This window comes from Palaemon carinicauda, chromosome 15 (genome assembly GCF_036898095.1).
Source record: "Palaemon carinicauda isolate YSFRI2023 chromosome 15, ASM3689809v2, whole genome shotgun sequence".
Classification (NCBI taxonomy): Eukaryota; Metazoa; Arthropoda; class Malacostraca; order Decapoda; family Palaemonidae; genus Palaemon; species Palaemon carinicauda.
This window is the reverse complement of record NC_090739.1, coordinates 3,511,871-3,537,519: the sequence shown is the minus strand read 5'-3', so window position 1 is coordinate 3,537,519 and position 25,649 is coordinate 3,511,871. Positions and strand designations below refer to the sequence as shown.

The 25,649-nt window shown below is 43.6% G+C and overlaps 1 protein-coding gene across 1 annotated transcript in view; it reads right to left on the bottom strand.

Moving 5' to 3' along the window:
* The window catches only part of LOC137654446 (GRIP and coiled-coil domain-containing protein 2-like), a 116,148-nt gene that overhangs the window by 76,459 nt on the left and 14,040 nt on the right, over positions 1–25,649 (bottom strand). The window contains exons 2-3 of the mRNA XM_068388071.1: positions 21,141–21,303; positions 10,034–10,161 (exon numbers count right to left, since the gene is read on the bottom strand). Coding sequence (XP_068244172.1) covers positions 10,034–10,161; positions 21,141–21,303 — 291 coding nt within the window. The remainder of the gene's footprint in view (positions 1–10,033; positions 10,162–21,140; positions 21,304–25,649) is intronic.

The window sequence follows — 25,649 nt, the reverse complement described above, 5'->3', positions numbered from 1 at the left end:
ATTACTAATTTGAATAAGACTAACTTCCAGCCTAATCATGAAACTTTGAGTGATTCCACTACAAACTCCTGGACTGTACAAGCTGTCTTTTTTTTTTTTTTGAAACAATACCATAACAACATCTTATTTTTAATAACAAATGAAGCCACTTTAAAATAACTACGTTTGTAGCTAGAATATCTCAAACAATACAAGGAAACAATTACAGTACAAAACTAAATAAACCATCTATGACTGACAGTTTTCTCACTTGTGATCAACACATTGAACAGTGTTTCCATATTGCTAAACATTCCACAATATAAAAATCTACCACATCTTCAAAAGATAAGTTCTGCAACATATTGGATAATGAGTTGATACTTACAGTATAGAGTACTATATTTAATGGAAGATTATACCTACTGCAGTAGTAACCAATCTAAAATAAGTTAAGCCACAAACATCTTTATAAATATCTAACTCAGCCCTAATAGCCTGGACTGTCCACGAACTTAAGATTTCACACAAACTTCTTTACAAAACAAAATATATTAACCCTTTTACCCCCAAAGGACGTACTGGTACGTTTCACAAAAGCCATCCCTTTACCCCCATGGATGTACCCGTACGTCCTTGCAAAAAAATGCTATAAAATTTTTTTTTTTCATATTTTTGATAATTTATTTAAAAAATTCAGGCATTTTCCAAGAGAATGAGACCAACCTGACCTCTCTATGACAAAAATTAAGGCTGTTAGAGCAATTTAAAAAAAATATACTGCAAAATGTCCTGGGGAAAAAAATAACCCCCTGGGGGTTAAGGGTTGGAAATTTCCAAATAGCCTGGGGGTTAAAGGGTTAAAGCTATGCATAAGAAACTGTACTCCAGATTCCAAAGTCCATTTCACAAGCCCAGAAAACTAAGATGAAAAAATGTGCACACACAAGCTCTATAGGGTAACGTAATAAAACAAAAAATGCTGGGTATACAAACTGTAGGATAAAGTAACAGCTAGAACTAAGAAAAATATGAACTGTACTGCAACTAAACAGGTGTTTCATATAAACAGGTGTACAAAATCAAGGAACACCTGTCTCTTCAAAACCTATGGCTATAATTCAACAAGCTTAAAATAAAAAATGACTGTACAACACAAAAAAGAAAATCATTGCTGAAAAAAGGCCTATAGATAATACAGTATCTACTGATAAAGTTTTCTAATAGAGCCTTTTGAATCACTATAATAGAGAAAAATAGCATTAAAATCTCATGAAATAGATATTGCTGCATTTCATCTAAAATATCATAAATACAATCCTAGCTACAACCCTAATTGGAAAATATGATATTTTAATTATAAAAAAATTTTTTGAATATACTTACCCGGTGAATATATAATAGCTGCTACTCTGCGGCTCGACAGACAACATACTCAAAAAACTCGCGAGCGATCACTATGCAGGTTGCGGGTGTGCCCACCAGCGCCAACTGTCGGCCAGATACCACTCTTGTATGTAAACAAAACCTTCAATTCTTCTCGTCCCGCTGCGTCTCTATTGGGGAGGAAGGGAGGGTCATTTAATTTATATATTCACCGGGTAAGTATATTCAGAAATTTATTTTATAATTAAAATATCATTTTTAAATATTTAACTTAGCCAGTGAATATATAATAGCTGATTCACACCCAAGGAGGTGGGTAGAGACCAGAGTTAATTATGTTTACAGCGTATAAGCTAAGAGTTTTTTCATTTTGACAGTTATCAATATAACAAAACCAAAATAAATAGGTACCTGGTAAGGAAGTTGACTTAGACGATTATTCTGCCTTGTAAGTCTGTCTTCCTTACGGAGCCCAGCGATCCTCTTAGGATGCTGACAGACTCCCAGGAGCTGAAGTATCAAGGGCTGCAACCCATACAACAGGACCTCCTCAAACCCCTAATCTGGGCGCTCTCAAGAAATGACTTTGACCACCCGCCAAATCAACCAGGATGCGAAAGGCTTCTTAGCCTTCCGAACAACCCATAAAAACAATATTAAAAACATTTCAAGAGACAGATTAAAAGGATATGGAATTAGGGAAGTGTAGTGGTTGAGCCCTCACCCACTACTGCACTCGCTGCTACGAATGGACCCAGTGTGTAGCAGTTCTCGTAAAGAGTCTGGACATCTTTCAAGTAAAATGACGCGAACACTGACTTGCTTCTCCAAAAGGTCGCGTCTATGATACTTTGCAGAGATCTATTTTGCTTGAAGGCCACGGAAGTTGCTATAGCTCTAATCTCGTGCGTCTTAACCTTAAGCAAAGATCGGTCTTCCTCACTCAAGTGTGAATGAGCTTCTCGTATTAACAATCTGATAAAATATGACAAAGCATTCTTTGACATAGGTAAGGATGGTTTCTTAACCGAACACCATAACGCTTCAGATTTACCTCGTAAGGGCTTAGTACGAGCTAAATAGAACTTAAGAGCTCTAACGGGGCATAATACTCTCTCTAATTCGTTGCCTACGATCTCTGATAAGCTAGGAATATCAAAAGATTTAGGCTAAGGACGAGAAGGCAGTTCATTCTTGGCTAGGAAACCAAGTTGAAGAGAACAAGTGGCTTTTTCTGTCGAAAAACCGATGTTCCTGCTGAAGGCATGAAGCTCACTGACTCTTTTAGCCGAGGACAAGCACACCAGGAAAAGAGTCTTAAGAGTGAGATCCTTCAGGGAGGCTGAATGTAAAGGCTCAAACCTGTCTGACATGAGGAATCTTAGGACCATGTCTAAATTCCATCCAGGTGTAGCCAAACGACGTTCCTTAGAGGTCTCAAAAGACTTAAGGAGATCTTGTAGATCTTTATTGTTGGAAAGATCTAAGCCTCTATGCCGGAAGACCGAAGCCAACATGCTCCTGTAGCCCTTGATCGTGGGAGCTGAAAGGGAGCGAACTCTTCTCAGGTATAAGAGAAAATCAGCGATTTGGGCTACAGAGGTACTGGACGAGGATACAGATACTGACTTGCACCAGTCTCGGAAGATTTCCCACTTCGATTGGTAAACTCTAATGGTAGAAGCTCTCCTCGCTCTTGCAATCGCACTGGCTGCCTCCTTCGAAAAGCCTCTAGCTCTCGAGAGTCTTTCGATAGTCTGAAGGCAGTCAGACGAAGAGCGTGGAAGCTTTGGTGTACCTTCTTTACGTGTGGCTGACGTAATAGGTCTACTCTTAGAGGAAGACTTCTTGGAAAGTCTACCAGCCATCGAAGTACCTCGGTGAACCATTCTCTCGCGGGCCAGAGGGGAGCAACTAACGTCAACCTTGTCCCTTCGTGAGAGGCGAATTTCTGCAGTACCTTGTTGACAATCTTGAATGGTGGGAATGCGTATAGGTCTAGGTGAGACCAATCTAGGAGAAAAGCATCTATATGTATTGCTGCTGGGTCTGGGACTGGAGAGCAATAGATTGGAAGCCTCTTGGTCATCGAGGTTGCAAAAGAGGTCTATGGTGGGTTGACCCTAAGTCGCCCAAAGCCTCTTGCACACATCCTTGTGGAGGGTCCATTCGGTTGGAATTACCTAACCTTTCCGACTGAGACAATCTGCTAGAACGTTCAAGTCGCCCTGGATAAACCTCGTTACCAGGGAGATGCCTCGATCTCTTGACCAGATGAGCAGGTCCCTTGTTATCTCGTACAGTGTCAGGGAGTGGGTACCTCCTTGTTTGGAAATGTACGCCAAGGCTGTGGTGTTGTCCGAGTTGACCTCCACCACTTTGTCTCGAAGGAGACTCTCGAAGCTCATCAAGGCCAGGTGAACTGCCAAAAGCTCCTTGCCGTTGATATGCATACTCCTCTGACTTGAGGTCCACAGACCTGAGCATTCCCGACCGTCCAGTGTCGCACCCCAACCCAAATCCGATGCGTCTGAGAAGAGAATGTGGTTTGGTTTCTGAACTGCTAGGGGAAGTCCCTCTCGTAGACTGATATTGTCTTTCCACCAATTCAGGCAAGTCTTTACTGTTTCGGAAATCGGGATCGAGACCGCCTCTAGCGTCTCGTCCTTTTTCTAGTGAAAAGCTAGATGGAATTGTAGAGGTCGGAGGTGTAGCCTTCCTAGCGAGACAAACTGCTCCAGGGATGATAGAGTTCCTACTAGACTCATCCAATTCCTGACTGAGCAACGTTCTCTCTTCAACATCCTTTGGATTATGAGCAGGGCTTGATCTATTCTGGGGGCCGACGGAAAAGCCCGAAAAACTGGACTGCGAATCTCCATCCCTAAATACAGAATAGTTTGGGATGGGATCAGCTGGGACTTTTCCAAGTTGACCAGAAGTCCCAATTCCTTGGTCAGATTTAAAGTCCAATTGAGATCCTTCAGACAGCGATGACTGGACGAGGCTCTGAGAAGCCAGTCGTCCAAATAAAGGGAGGCTCGGATACCCGATAAATGGAGGAATTTTGCCACATTCCTCATAAGCCTCGTAAACACGAGAGGAGCAGGACTTAGGCCAAAGCACAGGGCCCGAAACTGGTACACCACATTGTCGAACACAAATCTCAGAAAAGGTTGGGAATCTGAGTGAATGGGGATGTGGAAGTAAGCGTCTCTTAGGTCGAGAGAGACCATCTAGTCTCCCTTTCTGACCGCTGCTAAGACTGACTTCGTGGTCTCCATGGTGAACTTTGTCTTTGTGACAAAGACATTCAGAGCACTGACGTCTAGCACCGGTCTCCAACCTCCTGTCTTCTTCGGTACTAGGAAGAGACGGTTGTAAAACCCCGGTGATTGAAGGTCCGAGACTTTGACCACCGCTCCCTTCTCTAGCAAAAGAGACACTTCTAGTTTCAGGGCTTGTCTCTTTGCTTCCTCTCGGTACCTGGGAGAGAGATCGATGGGGGACGTCGCTAGAGGAGGTTTGCGTACAAATGGGATTTTGTACCCCTCTCTGAGCAACCTCACAGACTGTTGATCTGCGCCTCTCTTCTCCCAGGCTTGCCAGAAGTTCTTGAGCCTGGCACCTACTGCTGTCTGAAGCTGCGGGCAGTCAGACTCTGCCACGCGAGGACTTGGCTCCTTTCCTCTTTCCTCTCTTCCCTTCGGCACGAGTACTTCCCCTGCTGGGGGCTCTGCCACGAAAGGGCGGAATAAACCTGGACACTGGAGTGTCTATCCTAGGTCTAGCAGTCAAGGCAGACGAAGGGGTCCCTTTGCGAGCCGAGGACGCAACCAAGTCATGGGTGTCCTTCTGCACTAGAGACAACGCTATTTCCTTAACTAAAAGTTCAGGAAACAAGAACTTAGACAAAGGGGCAAAGAGTAGCTCAGATCGTTGACAGGGCGTCACTCCTGCTGACAGAAAAGAGCACAGAGACTCTCGTTTCTTTAGGACTCCTGACGTAAACGAGGAGGAGAGCTCATTGGATCCATCGCGGATGGCCTTATCCATGCAGGACATAATGAGTAAGGAGACATCTCTATCGGCTGATGAGATTTTCCTACTCAAGGCTCCCAAACACCAGTCAAGGAAGTTGAAAACTTCAAAAGCCCTAAAGATGCCTTTAAGTAGATGGTCCAGGTCTGAGGGTGACCAACTAATCTTCGAGCGTCTCATGGCTAGGCGGCGGGGAGAGTCTACAAGACTTGAGAAGTCGCCCTGGGCAGAGGCAGGAACTCCCAAGCCGAGAACTTCTCCCGTGGCATACCAGACGCTCGATCTAGACGAGAGTTTAGATGGGGGGAAGGCAAAGGCCGTCTTCCCTAAACTCCTCTTGGTTTCCAACCAATCGCCTAACACCCGTAAAGCTCTCTTGGATGAGCGAGAGAGAACGAGTTTTGTAAAGGCTGGCATGGCAGCAGGTACGCCTAAAACAAACTCAGACGGCGGCGAACGAGGAGCCACAGAGACAAAGTGTTCAGGAAACAACTCTTTAAAAATGAGCATGACTTTTTTAAAGTCCATAGATGGCGGAACTGCTCTAGGCTCATCAATATCTGAAGGATGATCCTCAGGCTGAGGGTCAGCAACGTCCTCATCCGAAAGTTCCTCATCTGACAACTGATGAGAAACAAGCAAAGGGGTTGGCAATGCTTGACATGCAGCGTCCACCCGCACTGGTGCATAAGTGGCGGAGCAGGACGCAGCGTCCTGAAACTGCTGAACAGTCTGGGAACTGTCAACAACAACAGGTGCGTGAGGACGCACAGCGTCCACCCGAGACTGCCTAGACCGCCTGGGTTGTGCAGTCAAAACAACTCTAGGTTGCGGAGGTTGACGCACCGCGTCAAAACAAGTCAACTCTGATGGTTGGCGAACGTCCCGAACGTCACCAGGCGCATCAGCGAGTTGCCTAACGTCCATATGCGGCTGAAAATCCACACGAGACCGCATCGGGTGTGGTACAACCCCAACTGGTTGACGTGAGATGGCTACACCAACGTCAACAGGACGCACAACAGAACGCTTGGGTGGCTGAAGGCCAGGATCTCCATGAGATAAACGGCTAGGTTCAACAGAAACCTTCTCTGCGTTGTAGCCTTCCATAAGGGACGCAAGCTTAGACTGCATGTCCTGCAGTATAACCCATTTAGGGTCTACGGAAACGGGTGCGGTAACAGACGGGGTTAGCGTCTGAGACGGCACAACTTTGCCTTGCTTAGGCGGCGAGCAGTCATCCGATGACAGCAACGGGTCCGAACTGTCCCAATGACTACATCCAGGACGTTGGACCTGTCCTGAAGGGACTGACTTGCGTTTCAGAGGCCTAGAAACCTTGCTCCATGGTTTCTTGCGTGAAACGCCTTCGGAAGACGAGGTAAAAATGGGCTCTCTCGTCTTATGGTAGGGGCGATCTTGACGAGATACGCCTGATACCATAGAGGGAACGTCTGTTCGCTGAACAAGGCCTCTCGAACCCATAAGTCGTACGACATTGCTTCTCCCCTGGGCTTGAGAGCTTGCAAGAGGTCCCGGACTAGGTGAACGACAGGCACGAACAGACGAACCCTCGGTCGCAACACTGTTCACAACACTTTGCGCACTAATCACTTTCCCACTTTCCGCCGTGGCACTATGGCACTTAAGTTCCTTCACGTCAGCCATGAGTTGATTACGGTCACTTGCTAACGCTTCAACTCTCTCCCCAAAGGCATGAATAGCACGTAACATGTCTTGCATAGACGGTTCCTGAGTGCTAGAAGGGGGGTTAGGAACAACCACTACGAAGGATTAGGTTCAGGGGCATGTGGAGAGGAAAAATCTACGGACCTAGATGAACTTCTCCTTACCCTATCTCTCTCTAGTCTGCGTGTATACTTATCATATTCGATCCAATCGAATTCCGAAAGGCCCACACATTCCTCACACCGATCTCCCAATTGACAGGTTTTACCCCGACAATTGGAACAAACAGTATGAGGGTCGAGAGAAGCCTTAGGAAGACGCCTATTACAGTCCCTAGCATTACACTTTCGAAATCTAGGTACAGCGAAAGCTCAAACCAAAATAAAGTACTTCACCAAATATGATGGGAAAACTCCAGGTTCTACAGCGAGTATAAGTACGTCTTGTCGTCAACGTCGACAGAGAAGAATTGAAGGTTTTGTTTACATACAAGAGTGGTATCTGGCCGACAGTTGGCGCTGGTGGGCACACCCGCAACCTGCATAGCGATCGCTCGCGAGTTTTTTGAGTATGTTGTCTGTCGAGCCGCAGAGTTGCAGCTATTATATATTCACCGGCTAAGTTAAATATTTAAAACTGAAAGTTACAAGCCCAAAGACTTCAACAGACAAAGTAGCATAGAATGAAAAAAGAAACAAAAGTACAAAAGAACCTATTAAAGAGAAAAAATTATAACAATAACAATAAGAACATAACTATAAGTATACAAAGATAATGAAAGTGGTGATGGTTTTGGCAATGGAGATAAAAAAAAAATGCATTGAATATCTGCCTGTCTCCCCATTATTACTGAATGCTCTAAGAAATAGAGACAGTGGCGGTTTCCTTCTGAAAGAAACCCAGAAGCTACAATGAAAAAGTGTGTAATTTACATTTCTACAGGCCCTTTCCATCATTCATGTTATGACCACTAAAGCTGGTCTGTAATGATACAAGTAGAAGTTTTATTCCAGCTGGGACCAAGTTGAGGAATAATCTTCCTAATCGGGTGGTTGAATTGATAGAACTTCAAAAGTTCAAAATTGCAACAAATGTTTTTAAGTTGAACAGGCTGACATAAGTCTTTTTATAGTTTAGTTATGAAATATCTGTTTGATGTTAGTGTTTTTTTTTAAATATTCTATTTTAATTGTTCATTATTTCTCAAATCGTTTATTTACTTCCTTATTTCCTTTCCTCACTGGGCTATTTTTCATTGTTGGAACCCTTGGGGTAATAGCATCTTGCTTTTCCAACTAGGGTTGTAGCTCAGCTAGTAATAATAATAATAATAATAACAACAATAATGATGATAATAATAAGGGTGCCAATTCCGACACTTCTGCCATACTTCATGATCAACAAGAAGACTTTTGAGAGCCAATCCATTCAATGTTCAATTGGCTTATCGGAAATTATATTAGTGTTGCTTTTGAAAATGGCTGTTTATTATACAAACATCCTAAAGCCAGTTTATAATCCTTACTAAATGTTTCCACTGATTAAAAGACACAAGCTCACACCTCTCAACACAATCAATTCACTCTATTGCCTGTCCTTTCTATGCTAGATACCTCTGGTACTTACACTATGCCTGGCATAGAATAGCTCTTTTTCATGGTGCCTTTATTGTTAAGAAAGTAACCTTACACGAGTAGTATCTGAACTGCCTTCCACAAGATATACATTGTCTAGAAATAAATCAAATGCTCTGAACAGAGATTAAATATAATCAGTAAGTTTCCTAAAACTATGAATGAATCAATTTACAAAGAAACTACACCTCCTTTCAAGGCTCGAGGTGAGGAAGGGAGGTTCATCCTTACAAAGATTCTTATTGATACTGGTGGCAATTTTAGATTTATTTCATAAACAGATCTTCTGAAAGCTGTTCAACTTTTATAATGATCTATTTGCTTTTATGGTTATAAATCAAATTGCCTTTTATAGTTTATTTACAATAAATGATATCAGTGTCAATGACTTTCAATTTCATGATGCTAGAAAACCCTAAGTCATTCACTGATGGTACAAAAATTTTCAATGTACTCACCCCAAGAGGATCATATAATCTACTTGCTAAAAATTGCTCTTAAAATCTTGAACAACAATCATTATAGTGAATACAGAAATTATAAAAAAACAAAAATGCTGTTTCAGTATGGTAAAGAGACATCGAAAAGTTATTACTTACTGGCAAGTCAATATGACTGGGCACCTCCCAATGCACATTGGTTGGTCACTAAATGATTAATTAAACAATTGGGTAATATAAAAGTCTTATTCTGATGGGGCTTCCCTCATATAATGGTCTGATGAAAAGACTTTACATACAGAAAGTTTTTTTTATCAATATGATCACACCTACTGTACAGAAGTTTATAAGAACAAAAACTTTCCCATCTACAAAGTTTCAGAGTAGAGTCTGTAGGAAACACTGCATTCCTTATATTTCATAGTGGGTTATCAGTTATCAAAAGCTTTAGCACCACAAATTACACACTATTCTATCAGTCCAAAAAGAAGGATGTTGTTCAGATGGCGCTCGCGTCGTGGCGTGGTGGTGTGGCGCTGGTGGTTGGCTAGGGCCTTTGTATCGGCCCATCCCTTTGACGAAGGAATTAACTAAATGGAAGACAACCTGTGAATAGTGGTTTTCACGCGCCTTTGCTTTATACACGACACCCAAAAGGTGCTCGCGCGAGGGTAGTAACCTCAGCATTCCATGCTTTTATCTTTCTCTGGTATAATTGGAAGGTTTTATCAGAAAAGATATATAAGAAGGACTCTTTTCACCGGGCGCCACAGGTCTCTCCCCAGAAATAGATTTTTCCTTCGTCAAAATCCCTTTACTCATCATAGTGGGTTATCGGTTATCAAATACTTTTACTCAACTTACTTTTGTTGTATACGCAACTTTTCCCTCTGTAAGATCTGTCACCATTTCTCGAAGAGCCTCAACTTCTGCACCAACTGTATCGGCATCTTTAACATGGGTTCTTAATTTCTTCACTTCTGCAGTAGCCTCTGAAATATAAACTCATTATGAAGTCTTAAAAATCAATTTCAGACTTGAATTACAACAAATTAAACTGTAAGATTAAACATATATTCAATTTACTGTAATGAAATACCCAATTATTAATCCTCTCAAAGATGCATCTATGTTTTCAGAAAGACAATTGTTTATATTGTAATCAGAATAAGAATATAATCTGTATCTCTAGTGTGCTTATCTAATCTCACAATGCTTATTTTTTACTTTTCATCTAGACCCACTTAACCCTTTTACCCCCAAAGGACGTACTGGTACGTTTCACAAAAGCCATCCCTTTACCCCCATGGACGTACCGGTACGTCCTTGCAAAAAAATGCTATAAAATTTTTTTTTTCCTATTTTTGATAATTTTTTGAGAAAATTCAGGCATTTTCCAAGAGAATGAGACCAACCTGACCTCTCTATGACAAAATTAAGGCTTTTAGAGCAATTTAAAAAAAATATACTGCAAAATGTGCTGGGAAAAAAATAACCCCTTGGGGGTTAAGGGTTGGAAATTTCCAAATAGCCTGGGGGTAAATGGTTAAGTGACAGACTTCTTCAAATGAATATTTTGGTCACGCAAAAAGTGATAGTCTAGAAATATGTTGTGGTTCTGATAAAGATCTGCAGAAGAATACAGTCAGATCTTACCATTTACAGGAATGATAATATGTTATTTTTATTAATAAAATAAATTTTTGAATATACTTACCCGATAATCATGTAGCTGTCAACTCCGTTGCCCGACAGAATTCTATGGAGGGATACGCCAGCTATCACAATACTAGAAGGGGGTGTATTTACCAGCGCCACCTGTGGCCAGGTACTCAAGTACTTCTTGTTGACACCTCCTCAATTATTCCTCGGTCCACTGGTTCTCTATGGGGAGGAAGGGAGGGTCGATTAAATCATGATTATCGGGTAAGTATATTCAAAAATTTATTTTATTAATAAAAATAACATTTTTCAATATTAAACTTACCCGATAATCATGTAGCTGATTCACACCCAGGGGGGTGGGTGAAAAACCAGTGTACAAGACTAAAGGATAGCTAAGTATCCCGTATTTCATATAATCAGTTATCCACAATAACAATGAAATAATAAGTACCTGGTAAGGAAGTCGACTTGAACCGTTACTCTGCCTTTAATAAGATCGTCTTCCTTACTGAGCGCAGCGTTCCTCTTGGGAGGCTGAATCAACTCAAAGGTGCTAAAGTATACAGGGCTGCAACCCATACTAAAGGACCTCATCACAACCTTTAACCTTGGCGCTTCTCAAGAAAGAATTGACCACCCGCCAAATCAACAAGGATGTGGAAGGCTTCTTAGCCGACCGTACAACCCATAAAAAGTATTCAAGAGAAAGGTTAAAAAGTTATGAGATTATGGGAATGTAGTGGCTGAGCCCTCGCCTACTACTGCATTCGTTGCTACGAATGGACCCAGGGTGTAGCAGTACTCGTAAAGAGACTGGACATCTTTGAGATAGCATGATGCGAACACTGACTTGCTTCTCCAATAGGTTGCATCCATAACACTCTGCAGAGAACGGTTCTGTTTGAAGGCCACTGAAGTAGCCACAGCTCTCACTTCATGTGTCCTTACCTTCAGCAAAGCAAGGTCTTCTTCCTTCAGATGAGAATTTGCTTCTCTAATCAGAAGCCTGATGTAGTAAGAAACTGAGTTCTTAGACATTGGTAGAGAAGGCTTCTTGATAGCACACCATAAGGCTTCTGATTGTCCTCGTAATGGTTTTGACCTTCTTAGATAGTACTTAAGAGCTCTAACTGGGCAAAGTACTCTCTCCAGTTCGTTCCCCACCATGTTGGACAGGCTTGGGATCTCGAACGACTTAGGCCAAGGACGGGAAGGAAGCTCGTTTTTAGCCAAAAAACCGAGCTGCAAGGAACATGTAGCCGTTTCAGATGTGAAACCTATGTTCCTGCTGAAGGCGTGGATCTCACTTACTCTTTTACCTGTTGCTAAGCACACGAGGAAAAGTGTTTTTAATGTGAGGTCCTTAAAAGAGGCTGATTGGAGCGGTTCAAATCCTGATGACATTAGGAACCTTAGGACCACGTCTAGATTCCAGCCTGGAGTGGACAACCGACGTTCCTTTGAGGTCTCAAAAGACCTAAGGAGGTCCTGTAGATCTTTGTTGGAGGAAAGATCCAAGCCTCTGTGGCGGAAAACCGCTGCCAACATACTTCTGTAACCCTTGATCGTAGGAGCTGATAGGGATCTTACGTTCCTTAGATGTAACAGGAAGTCAGCAATCTGGGTTACAGTGGTACTGGTTGAGGAAACTGCATTGGCCTTGCACCAGCTTCGGAAGACTTCCCATAAAGACTGATAGACTCTGAGAGTGGATGTCGTCCTTGCTCTGGCAATCGCTCTGGCTGCCTCCTTCGAAAAGCCTCTAGCTCTTGAGAGTCTTTCGATAGGCTGAAGGCAGTCAGACGAAGAGTGTGGAGGTTTGGGTGTACCTTCTTTACGTGAGGTTGACGCAGAAGGTCCACTCTAGGAGGAAGAGTCCTGGGAACGTCGACCAGCCATTGCAGTACCTCGGTGAACCATTCTCTCGCGGGCCAGAGGGGAGCAACCAACGTCAGCCGTGTCCCTTTGTGAGAGGCGAACTTCTGAAGTACCCTGTTGACAATCTTGAACGGCGGGAATGCATACAGGTCGAGATGGGACCAATCCAGCAGAAAGGCATCCACGCGAACTGCTGCTGGGTCTGGAATCGGAGAACAATACAAGAGGAGCCTCTTGGTCATCGAGGTAGCGAATAGATCTATGGTTGGCTGACCCCACAGGGCCCAAAGTCTGCTGCAAACATTCTTGTGAAGGGTCCACTCTGTGGGGAAGACCTGACCCTTCCGGCTGAGGCGATCTGCCATGACATTCATATCGCCCTGAATGAGCCTCGTTACCAGCGTGAGCTTTCGATCTTTTGACCAAATGAGGAGGTCCCTTGCGATCTCGAACAACTTCCTCGAATGAGTCCCTCCCTGCTTGGAGATGTAAGCCAAGGCTGTGGTGTAGACGGAGTTCACCTCCACCACCTTGTTAAGCTGGAGGGACTTGAAGTTTATCAAGGCCAGATGAACTGCCAACAACTCCTTGCAATAGATGTGAAGTGTCCTTTGCTCCTGATTCCATGTTCCCGAGCATTCCTGTCCGTCCAGTGTCGCACCCCAGCCCGTGTCCGATGCGTCCGAGAAGAGACGGTGGTCGGGGGTCTGAACAGCCAATGGTAGACCTTCCTTGAGAAGAATGCTGTTCTTCCACCACGTTAGAGTAGACCTCATCTCTTCGGAAACAGGAACTGAGCCCGTCTCTAGCGTCATGTCCTTTATCCAGTGAGCAGCTAGATGATACTGAAGGGGGCGGAGGTGGAGTCTCCCTAACTCGATGAACAGGGCCAGCGATGAAAGTGTCCCTGTTAGACTCATCCACTGCCTGACTAAGCATCGGTTCCTTCTCAGCATGCTCTGGATGCATTCTAGGGCTTGGAAGATCCTTGGGGCCGACGGACAAGTCCGAAAAGCTCGACTCTGAAGATCCATACCCAAGGAGACAATGGTCTGGGATGGAACGAGCTGAGACTCCTCAAAATTGACCAGGAGGCCCAGTTCCTTGGTCAGATCCATAGTCCATTTGAAAATCTCCAGACAGCGACGACTTGTGGGAGCTCTTAAAAGCCAGTCGTCTGACGGAGCCGGACACAAGATCATGATACTGCTGCACAGTCTGTAAACTGTCAATCATGGGCAAGCGAGGAAGAACAGTGACAACCCGAATCTGTCTAGACTGTCTGGGTCGTACAGACAACTCCTTAACGGGTTGCTGAGGTTGCCGCACTGCGTCACAACAAGTCCCTTCTGTTGGTTGTTGAACGTCTTCCCCGTGACACATTGACTCCGTAAACAAAAAATTCTCTAACAAGGACTAAGCTTGGACTGCATGTCATGCAACACAGCTCAAGGTCTATGGGAGCAGGTGTGGTAACAGACGGGATTAGCGGCTGAAGTGGAACCATTACCTTCCCTGTAAGCATGTTATGCTTAAATAAAAGTCCATAAGAGGTTATGCAGCTAAAGGCTCCCTCCAAATGACAGAGTCCTCAAGGGAATATCAGAAGGAGGGAGAAAAGAACTTTCTCATCTACAGGGACCTTATCCTAGAAAAGCTAAGTTCTCTGAGTGAGGGTTCACTGGTGCAAAAGCAGCAGACTAGAAGGCAACGTTATGAAACTGCTTGACAGTCTAGTGAGTTGGCAACAACCCAAGATGTGTTGAGAAGCATGCGGTAAGGTATGCAGAGCATGATGTATGCAGAGTATGCTGTATGCAGAGCATGCTGTATGTAGAGCATGTTGTATGCAGAGCATGCTGAATGCAGAGCATGCTGAATGCAGAGCATGTTGTATGCAGAGCATGCTGAATGCAGAGCATGCTGTATGCTGAGCATGTAGTAAGCAGAGCCTGCTGTAAGGAAAGCAGAGCGTGTGCATGGCGTTTAACATTTCTCAGAAATTCCATGACCAGTGCTAGAGTGCTTTATGCATGCTTGCATGGGGTTTAAACCATGGTATGAAAATGGTAAGGTATGCTGAACAGCAGAGTCAGAACGAGCTGGAACAACAATAGTTGTGGTTTCCTCTTCAAGACTCCGATGAGGGAACACCTGAGGCTCAGTCTGCAAAGGCTGAATAAAAGACAAGCAGAAGGAAGGCCATGGGTGGAGGAGGCTGACTCCTAGCATGAGTGGTTGAACCCAAGGGTTGCGCTTGCTGAGCGGTTGGCGGAAGCGGAGTAGCAAGTTCCAGTTCCTGTGGTGTGAGCGGAGCGCGATGAGGAAGAGGCTGCGCAGAACAAGGTAAATGTCTCGCAAGCTGAGGCTCCTGAGGCGCAAGGCTAAGGTGTTGTGGTGCTTGCCTTGTGGAGGGTTGAGCTCGCTGCAGCGAGAGCTGAGGAGACTGACTCATGGACGGGAGAGGTTGTTGTACCTCAATCGAGTGTTGCATCACTGGTGGAGCAGCAAGTGGAGGCGGAGGAAGAGAGGTATAATCCTCCTGATCCCAATGTAAAGGTTGCCTTAAGGAAGGCGGAGGCTGAACACCACAGGGAACAGCAAACTCAGCACGTGGCTCAACATCGTACGCCTGGCAGGTGGAACTGCTGGCAGGTGGTACTGCGATCAGGCGGAGCGAGTGTAGGAGGAGGGAGTGTAGGCGGAGGCGGAGGAGCAACACTCTCAGCCCGACACTCACGCATTAAGTCCGAAAGCTGTGCTTGCATGGACTGTAGTAGAGTCCACAACATCGTACGCCTGGCAGATGGTACTGTGATCAGGCGGAGCGAGTGTAGGTGGAGGGAGTGTAGGCGGAGGCGGAGGAGCAACACTCTCAGCCCGACACTCACGCATCAAGTCCGAAAGCTGTGCTTGCATGGACTGTAGTAGAGTCCACAACATCGTACGCCTGGCAGATGGTACTGTGATCAGGCGGAGCGAGTGTAGGTGGAGGGAGTGTAGGCGGAGGCGGAGGAGCAACACTCTCAGCCCGACACTCACGCATCAAGTCCGAAAGCTGTGCTTGCATGGACTGTAGTAGAGTTCACAACATCGTACGCCTGGCAGGTGGTACTGTGATCAGGCGGAGCGATCATAGGCGGGGGGGGGGAGTGTAGGCGGAGGCGGAGGCGCAACACTCTCAGCCCGACACTCACGCATCAAGACCGAAAGTTGTGACTGTATGGACTGCATTAGAGTTAACTTGGGGTCGGCAGACACTAAGTTCTGCTGAGGTAAAGCCTTAACAGCAGAGATCTGTTGTGGCAGAACCTTACTCCTCTTAGGCGGAGTGTAATCAACTGATGACTGAGGAGAGTCAGAGCTAACCCAATGACTGCATTCGGGTTGTGAACTTTAACTTCGTACGTCTGGCATAGGTCTGGACTTAACGTTTAAGAGGTCTTGAGACCTGAGACCAGCGTTACTCTGCCTTTATTTTCTCCCCTAATCTCTTCTGCAGACGAGCAAAATAAGGGCTCAATCGTCTGCGGGTGGGAGTGACGGTCTCGGTAAGACACGCCCACAACCACCGAGAATACTTCTGTGCGCCGATCAAGGCCTGCTGAACCCTTATGCCCTTCGACATTGCTTCTCCCCTGGGCTTGGGAGCTTGCAAGAGGTCCCGGACTGGGAGGACGACTGGCGCGCACAAAAGTACCCTCACGCACTAATCACTTATCACTTTGATTTCTGTTTGCACTTATTTCACTGAACTCGAAACTTTAAGTGGTTTGTACCTGAAATACGCAATTCTATCCTTTCTCAAAGTTAGTAATTGCGAAAACAGAATTACAATGTAACAGAAAAATCTAATGAAAGATAATTCAGTGGTTGGAAAGAGACTAAACACTAGATCACTCTAGAAACGTTTAGTTTCTTCCCCTAAAGAGACTAGGGAGAAGAGCAAAAAACGATAACGACGTTACTCGTACGCCTGGCAGGCTTGAATGAAACGTTTATCCTCTTTCTCCCTCCGTCTCTATCTCTCTCTCTCTCTCTCTCTCTTGACTTAGAACCTGAGAGAAGAGCCCAATCATATATATCGTTAAAACATATTATTGTTAAAGGAAAAAACTGAAAAGTTCCTTTATTAGGATCAAAACCATTAAGTTAAGAAAGAATGAACAAAACGCTAGACACGGTTACTCTTACTGCAACGTGAAACCGTGAACATTCTTTCTCTATCGTAACGATAGAGTGCAAGTTGAACGTTCTGAACGTCAACAACTGCAGAGACAAAACAAAACGTTAGTTCAACTTTGAAAACAGTACGAGACTGTCAAAGAAAATCTTTCAAACTCTGTGGCGAAAATAGCATAATATGTTAACAGGTAAAACCGAAATGACGGGCTCAAAGTTTATTAACTTCGGTAAAAGACCGCCTACTATTAGGAAGGTCGAATATAAACAAATATAAAAATTAATTTTAATGAGTTTATAATAAAAGGAAGTTAATCGAAGAGGCCTATAAGAGGCGGAGAGATATAAATAAAACTATAACTTTTGTTAAGCAAAATTAAGAAAGAGAGTCTATACTCTCTTAGACACCAACACTTCCGTCTAAGGGAAGGGTCGGCCATTGAAAGGTGAACGAGAGTTCATACTCTCTCGTCACCATAATTAATCAAATTAATTCCAAAAGCTAACTAAGCTAATATAGAAGTTTCCAGTAAAGCGACAGCCGAAATCAAGGAGAAATACTTCACCAAAGTCGTGAAAATACTCCAAGAACATAAGCGTATCCCAGAACGTCTTGCCGGAAGCACGACAGAGGAATAATTGAGGAGGTGTCAACAAGAAGTACTTGAGTACCTGGCCACAGGTGGCGCTGGTAAATACACCCCCTTCTAGTATTGTGATAGCTGGCGTATCCCTCCATAGAATTCTGTCGGGCAACGGAGTTGACAGCTACATGATTATCGGGTAAGTTTAATATTGAAAACGCAGTTTTGATTATCAAAGGGAAGACTGCAGAATTCTGGAAAACCATATTTATTGGCATTTATTCTTAATTATAACAGGCCTTGATAAAAAAAAAAGACAAACATCACAAATTTTTAAAGCTCAATGCTTTTATATCCTCTCAGTTATGGTGAATTTACAATTATTTAATTGAGCAGCCACCACAGAACTCAAAGGAAAGGTATCCAAGGACTTGTGACTTTACTTCCCTATATAGTGGGAGGTAAAGGTTATTTTGACATTTCCCGACATTAGTGTTTAAATATCTGAACTACTTCCTAAATGCTAGGGTGGAACCATCACCAGTGAAATCTTGAGCCTTTTCCAAAGATTGACCACATATGGCATCTGATGGTTTCACAAAGGCAGAAGAAAATACAGTAGTGTTTTTGAATATCTTTCTTTTGATCCTGCCATTACTAATAAAGTATCTTTGGTGGGTGCTCTGACTGGAAAAGCCAAGCTAGTACTACAGAGCCCTCAAGAACTTAGAAGCAAATCATCCTGATCCCTTCTGGACATTTCCTGAGGAGAAGAGATGAACGAGGACTCGAGCCTGGCATCGTAGCCAGCTCGGTTCTGGGTCCTGGCCATGAACTCAGGAACAAAACTGGAGACCTGCTTCCAGCCTAGAAATAACTTGCGACATACAAGTTGCCATGAAGCTCGTCAACTCATTATATTGATGTTAAGGGTAGCAAAAAGATAATCTTCAGTGTCTTATCCCTTTCTGATGTTACTCTCAAAGGCTTGTATGGAGCACGAAAGAGACCTGAGAACATAGGTTATATCACATTCTGGGGATCTGAAGTCCCAGGGTGGGTAACACTTCTGAAATCTCGTCATGACCATAGAAATTCTCATAAAGAGGAAAAGTCTAAGCCCTGGCTTCAGGCTGAGCAAAAGCATTTTCACCACTAAGACTAGGAAGTGAAGGAAGACAAGAAAATCAGAAATTAACTACTGAGTGGCTCTGACCAAAGAAGTATCCCTTCTATGACACCAATTGCAAAAGATGGACTCCTTTCTCTGGTAGACATCAGTAGACAACCTTTCCAGGTATCCAGACATCTCCCGTACAGTGTCTCACAAAAAGCCTTGTACTTCGAGGGAATGCTGGATAGTCTCCACACATTAAAAGCAAGAGAGACTATCAAGTAATGGCATCTATAAAGGTTGGGATGACAGAGAAGAGTAGGCCACCGGGGTAGTTCTCTTGGCATCTAAACAAGAAGTATAAACATTTCTGGATACCTTTCACCAAACGGCCACCTGCAAAACCCCAAGATTATCCTGAGACCCAATGTCATCAGATTCTACAAATGATGTTAAAAAGTATCCTCAAATACCACCAGAGGGTCTTGAACTTGGAGATAGAACACAAGGAGTTTTCTGTTTTGCCATGTGGCAAGTATGTTGATTGCTGTGATCCTCAAAAGGGGAAAAACTAGCCTTTCCATCACACTAGGACAGTGGATCTCAAACTATGGGTCGCGACCCAAAGTTGGGTCGCGAGATCAATTTTGATGGGTCGCAGGGACACAGGAACATTATCATGCTTTCAGTGTTTCAGTGTATTTCAGTTGCTTAATTGAATTATTCTCTGGGTCGCGAAGGAATGAAATGTTTCAAATAGGGTCGCTCATGAAAAAGTTTGAGAATCACTGCACTAGGATATTGTGACTACTGTACTCCAAAACTATACCTGGGCCTGGCAACTAAAAGTGTCTACTAGAACATTTCTTTTTTTGCCTGGAATGAATCACACTGATAACATTAGTGTTTTCAAATGACCATGTGTGTACCTGTTTCGTAAACTGACAAAGATTATAAGAGACTGTGCCTTCATGCTTGTTGACGTATGCCCCAACAGTAGTGTTGTCGCTTGTTAACACTACTGAATACCCTGTCAAACTCTGTTGAAAAGCTTCTAGAGCAAAGAGTGTTGCTTGCAAACCATCTTCGTCCTCTATACGGTGTAAGCAGGTTCAAAAGAGGGGATTTTGTAATTTTGATTAAACACAATTGCTGCATCTACAGTGAACCCTCGCTACTTCGCGGTTCGACCATCGCGGATTCACCACTTCGCGGATTTTTTCCATAACCCATATATATACAGTACAGTAATATATACAGTATATATATATATATATATATATATATATATATGTATGCATGTATTTATGTATATATGTATGTATGTATATATGTAGGTATGTATATGTGTATACATATATATATATATATATATATATATATATATATATATATATATATATATATATATATATATATATATATATATATATATATATATATATATATATATATATATATATATATATATATATATATATATATATATATATATATATATATATATATATATATATATATATATATATATATATATATATATACATATACCTAAAGTAGGAAGATGTGATGTAGTTCTAAGGGAAAAGTATGGGAAATATGTCTGGGTAATAAGCAAAGCTCTACCTCCAGTTTGTTTCTTCATTATGATCAGAGATAAACGTAAACAAAACATTGGTTGCCATTTTTTATCGTGCTTTTTAGCGTGTTTAGGAAACCCATGATATAAAATCGCCTTTAATATTTGTGCCTGTTTTTAGTTTGGGGTACTGTAGTACATGCATTAAGTGTTCTGTACATTAAAGGGTAGTTTGTTAACAGTACTACGTACAAGGGAAGGTTTTAAAAGTCTGAATATACATGTTGAATAAATAGGTAAATATGGTGTCACTACTTCGCGGATTTTCACCTATCGCGGCCGGGTCTGGAACCTATCTACCGCGATAAACGAGGGTTCACTGTATAGTGTTACTTTAATACTGAGTTGGAAAGGTCTGCCACAAATCTCTACTTGAGAATGATCAGAAGCACTGTTCAAAATGTGTCATGGAACCTGCAAGGAAATTACAGTACAATATTAGGTACTGTAATTGGAATAATAGCAATCACAGACTTTGGCCCAATTTAAATTGTCCTTTAACATGCGGTGTGTGAAAAACATGAGCGTCATTTATTGTGATTCTTAATGCTTTTATATCCAAAAGCATCTGTGTATTTGTGTTTTTCATCTACCATGTCTATAGGAACCAATTCCTGTAAACCTGTGTTTTTCCCATATTAAAGATGAAAGCACTATATGTTTCACCCAGTAATGAAATATTAGTTTTACTCTACTACTAGTAGAATACAGCTGTACTGAAAACAAAATGATTAGGACCATGGGAAAGATTCAGCATAAAATTAACACTAAAAATGAAGCAGTTGTGTTTACTTGAAGTCTCTTGATCACTTGACCTCCTCTAAAACAAATTCTTACATAATATTGATAAAAACTTGATTGTTCTGTGTATAAAACTGTTAAACTGAGGAAAAGTTCATATAGACTTACCATCCTTTGCAGCCTTTGCTTTCTGAGCAATAGCTAACAAAGTTCTATATTTTGAAATTATTTCTTCTTTTGAGAGTTTCTCCAAGTTTCCACCAGACTTCCCTTGGCCTTTGTCCCCATCCTGACTCCCCGAAGGGTTACGGCTTTTGTTACCATTACTCTCCTGTAAGTAAAATAAATAAATTGTATACAAAACTACAAAGATAGATAGTCAAAACATTGTAATTCTAACTGTATTTACCCTTATTAATTCACAACCACTACTAAACACGTCATAAATGTGACAAAATGTTATTTTCATTAGTAAAATAAATTTTTGAATATACTTACCCGATAATCATGTAGCTGTCAACTCTGTTGCCGACAGAAATCTACGGTCGGGATACGCCAGCGATCGCTATACAGGTGGGGGTGAACACCACAGCGCCATCTGTGGTCAGGTACTCTAGTACTTCTTGTCAACACCACCTCAATTTTTTCCTCGGTCCACTGGTTCTCTATGGGGAGGAAGGGTGGGTCAATTAAATCATGATTATCGGGTAAGTATATTCAAAAATTTATTTTACTAATGAAAATAACATTTTTCAATATTAATCTTACCCGATAATCATGTAGCTGATTCACACCCAGGGTGGTGGGTGGAGACCAGCATACATGTTAACACAGAAGCTAAGTATCCCGTATTTTATTTTATTAGTTATTCAAAAAATAACATAAAATAAATAAGTACCTGGTAAGGAAGACGACTTGAACCATTACTCTGCCTTTATTAAGTACGTCTTTCTTACTGAGCGTAGCGGTCCTCTTAGGATGCTGAACGACTCTTAGGTGCTGAAGTATAAAGGGCTGCAACCCATACTAAAGGACCTCATCACAACCTTTAACCTCGGCGCTTCTCAAGAAAGAATTGACCACCCGCCAAATCAACAAGGATGTGGAAGGCTTCTTAGCCAACCGTACAACCCATAAAAAGTATTCAAGAGAAAGGTTAAAAAGGTTATGGGATTATGGGAATGTAGTGGCTGAGCCCCCGCCTACTACTGCATTCGTTGCTACGAATGGTCCCAGGGTGTAGCAGTTCTCGTAAAGAGACTGGACATCTTTGAGATAGAATGATGCGAACACTGACTTGCTTCTCCAATAGGTTGCATCCATAACACTCTGCAGAGAACGGTTCTGTTAGAGGGCCACTGAAGTAGCCACAGCTCTCACTTCATGTGTCCTTACCTTCAGCAAAGCAAGGTCTTCTTCCTTCAGATGAGAATGTGCTTCCCTAATCAGGAGCCTGAATAGGTAAGAAACTGAGTTCTTAGACCTTGGAAGAGAAGGCTTCTTGATAGCCCACCATAAGGCTTCTGATTGTCCTCGTAAAGGTTATGACCTTTTTAGATAGTACCTAAGAGCTCTAACTGGGCAAAGTACTCTCTCCAGTTCGTCCCCCACCAAGTTGGACAGGCTTGGGATCTCGAACGACTTAGGCCAAGGACGTGAAGGAAGCTCGTTTTAGCAAAAAACCGAGCTGCAAGGAACATGTAGCCGTTTCAGATGTGAAAACTATGTTCCTGCTGAAGGCGTGGATCTCACTTACTCTTTTAGCTGTTGTCAAGCACACGAGGAAAAGAGTTTTTAATGTGAGGTCCTAAAAAGAGGCTGATTGGAGAGGTTCAAATCTTGATGACATAAGGAACCTTAGGACCACGTCTAGATTCCAGCCTGGAGTGGACAACCGACGTTCCTTTGAGGTCTTAAAAGACCTAAGGAGGTCCTGTAGATCTTTGTTGGTGGAAAGATCCAAGCCTCTGTGGCGGAAAACCGCTGCCAACATACTTCTGTAACCCTTAATCGTAGGAGCTGAAAGGGATCTTACGTTCCTTAGATGTAACAGGAAGTCAGCAATCTGGGTTACAGTGGTACTGGATGAGGAAACTGCATTGGCCTTGTACCAGCTTCGGAAGACTTCCCCTTTAGACTGATAGACTCTGAGAGTGGATGTCCTCCTTGCTCTGGCAATCGCTCTGGCTGCCTCCTTCGAAAAGCCCCTAGCTCTTGAGAGTCTTTCGAAAGTCTGAAGGCAGTCAGACGAAGAGCGTGGAGGTTTGGATGTACCTTCTTTACGTGAGGTAGACGTAGAAGGTCCACTCCTAGAGGAAGAGTCCTGGGAATGTCGACCAGCCATTGCAGTACCTCTATGAACCATTCTCTCGCGGGCCAGAGCGGAGCCAACCAACGTCAGCCGTGTCCCTTTGTGAGAGGAGAACTTCTGAAGTACCCTGTTGACAATCTTGAACGGCGGGAATGCATACAGGTCGAGATGGGACCAATCCAGCAGAAAAGCATCCACGTGAACTGCTGCTGGGTCTGGAATCGGAGAACAATACAACGGGAGCCTCTAGGTTATCAAGGTAGCGAACAGATCTATGGTTGGCTGACCCCACAGGGCCCAAAGTCTGCTGCAAACATTCTTGTGAAGGGTCCACTCTGTGGGGATGACCTGACCCTTCCGGCTAAGGCGATCTGCCATGACATTCATATCGCCCTGAATGAACCTCGTTACCAGCGTGAGCTTTCGATCTTTTAACCAGATGAGGAGGTCCCTTGCGATCTAGAACAACTTCCACGAATGAGTCCCTCCCTGCTTGGAGATGTAAGCCAAGGCTGTGGTGTTGTCAGAGTCCACCTCCACCACCTTGTTAAGCTGGAGGGACTTGAAGTTTATCAAGGTCAGATGAACCGCCAACAGCTCCTTGCAATAGATGTGAAGTGTCCTTAGCTCCTGATTCCATGTTCCCGAGCATTCCTGTCCGTTCAAAGTCGCACCCCAGCCCGTGTCTGATGCGTCAGAGAAGAGACGGCGGTCGGGTTTCTGAACAGCCAAAGGTAGACTTCCTTGAGAAGAAAGCTGTTCTTTCACCACGTGAGAGTAGACCTCCTCTCTTCGGAAACAGGAACTGAGATCGTCTCTAGCGTCATGTCCTTTATCCAGTGAGCCGCTAGATGATACTGAAGGGGGGGAGGTGGGGTCTCCCTAACTCGATGAACAGTGCCAGCGATGAAAGTGTCCCTGTTAGACTCATCCACTACCTGACTGAGCATCGGTTCCTTCTCAGCATGCTCTGGATGCAATCTAGGGCTTAGTATATCTTTGGGGCCGACGGAAAAGCCCGAAAAGCTCGACTCTGAAGATCCATACCCAGGTAGACAATGGTCTGGGATGGGACGAGCTGGGACTCCTCAAACTTGACCAGGAGGCCCAGTTCCTTGGTCAGATCCATAGTCCATCTGAGAATCTCCAGACAGCGACGACTTGTGGGAGCTCTTAAAAGCTAGTCGTCTGACGGAGCCGGACACAAGATCATGGTACTGCTGCACAGTCTGTGAACTGTCAACCATGGGGAAGCGAGGAAGTACAGTGACAACCCGAAGCTGTCTAGACTGTCTGGGTCGTACAGACAACTCCTTATCGGGTTGCTGAGGTTGCCGCACTGCGTCACAACAAGACACTTCTGCTGGTTGTTGAACGTCTTCCCAGTGACACACTGACTCCGTAAACAAAAAATCCTCTAACAAGGACTAAGCTTGGACTGCATGTCTTGCAACACAGCTCAAGGTCTATGGAAGCAGGTGTGGTAACAGACGGGGTTAGCGACTGAAGTGGAACCATTACCCTTCCTGGAAGCATGCTATGCTTAAATAAAAGTCCATAGGAGGCTAAGCAGCTAAAGGCTCCTCTCCAAATGACAGAGTCCTCAAGGGAAAATCAGAAGGAGGGAGAATAGCACTTTCTCATCTACAGGAACCATATCCGAGAAAAGCTAAGTTCTCTCAGTGAGGGTTTCACTGGTGCAAAAGCAGCAGACTAGAAGGCAATGTTATGAAACTGCTTGACAGTCTAGTGAGTTGGCAACAACCAAAGATGTGTGACTGAGAAGCATGCGGTAAGGTATGCAGAGCATGCTGTATGTAGAGCATGCTGTAAGGTAAGCAGAGCATGTTGCATGGCGTGCGGCTTATGCTGCATGGGATGAGGCTCATGCTGCATGGGATGAGGCTCATGCTGCATGGTATGAGACTCATGCTGCATGGGATGAGGCTCAAGCTGCAAGGGATGAGGCTTATGCCGCATGCGTTGAGGAGGATGCCGCATAGTATGAGGCTCCTGCCTCATGGGTTGAGGCGGTTGCCGCATAGCATGAGGCTTTTGCCTCATGGTTTGAGGAGGATGCCGCATAGCATGAGGCTCCTCATAAGCATGAGGCTGCCTCATGGGTAGAGGAGGATTTTTTAAAGAAATCTGAACCTGACACTAATCTAGCTGTCCGAGGATTTACCTGGTGAGACATCAGTCTCTTCACCAGCGAGTTTTACCAGATTTCCCCGGGCCACCACGTGACACAATTGGTAGTAATTCATTCAAATTACCCCTAATGAGTCAATATGGATAAATATCAACACAACATCGTGTTCAAATAGAAATAAATTTCTACCTCATACTTGGGATCGAACGCTAGC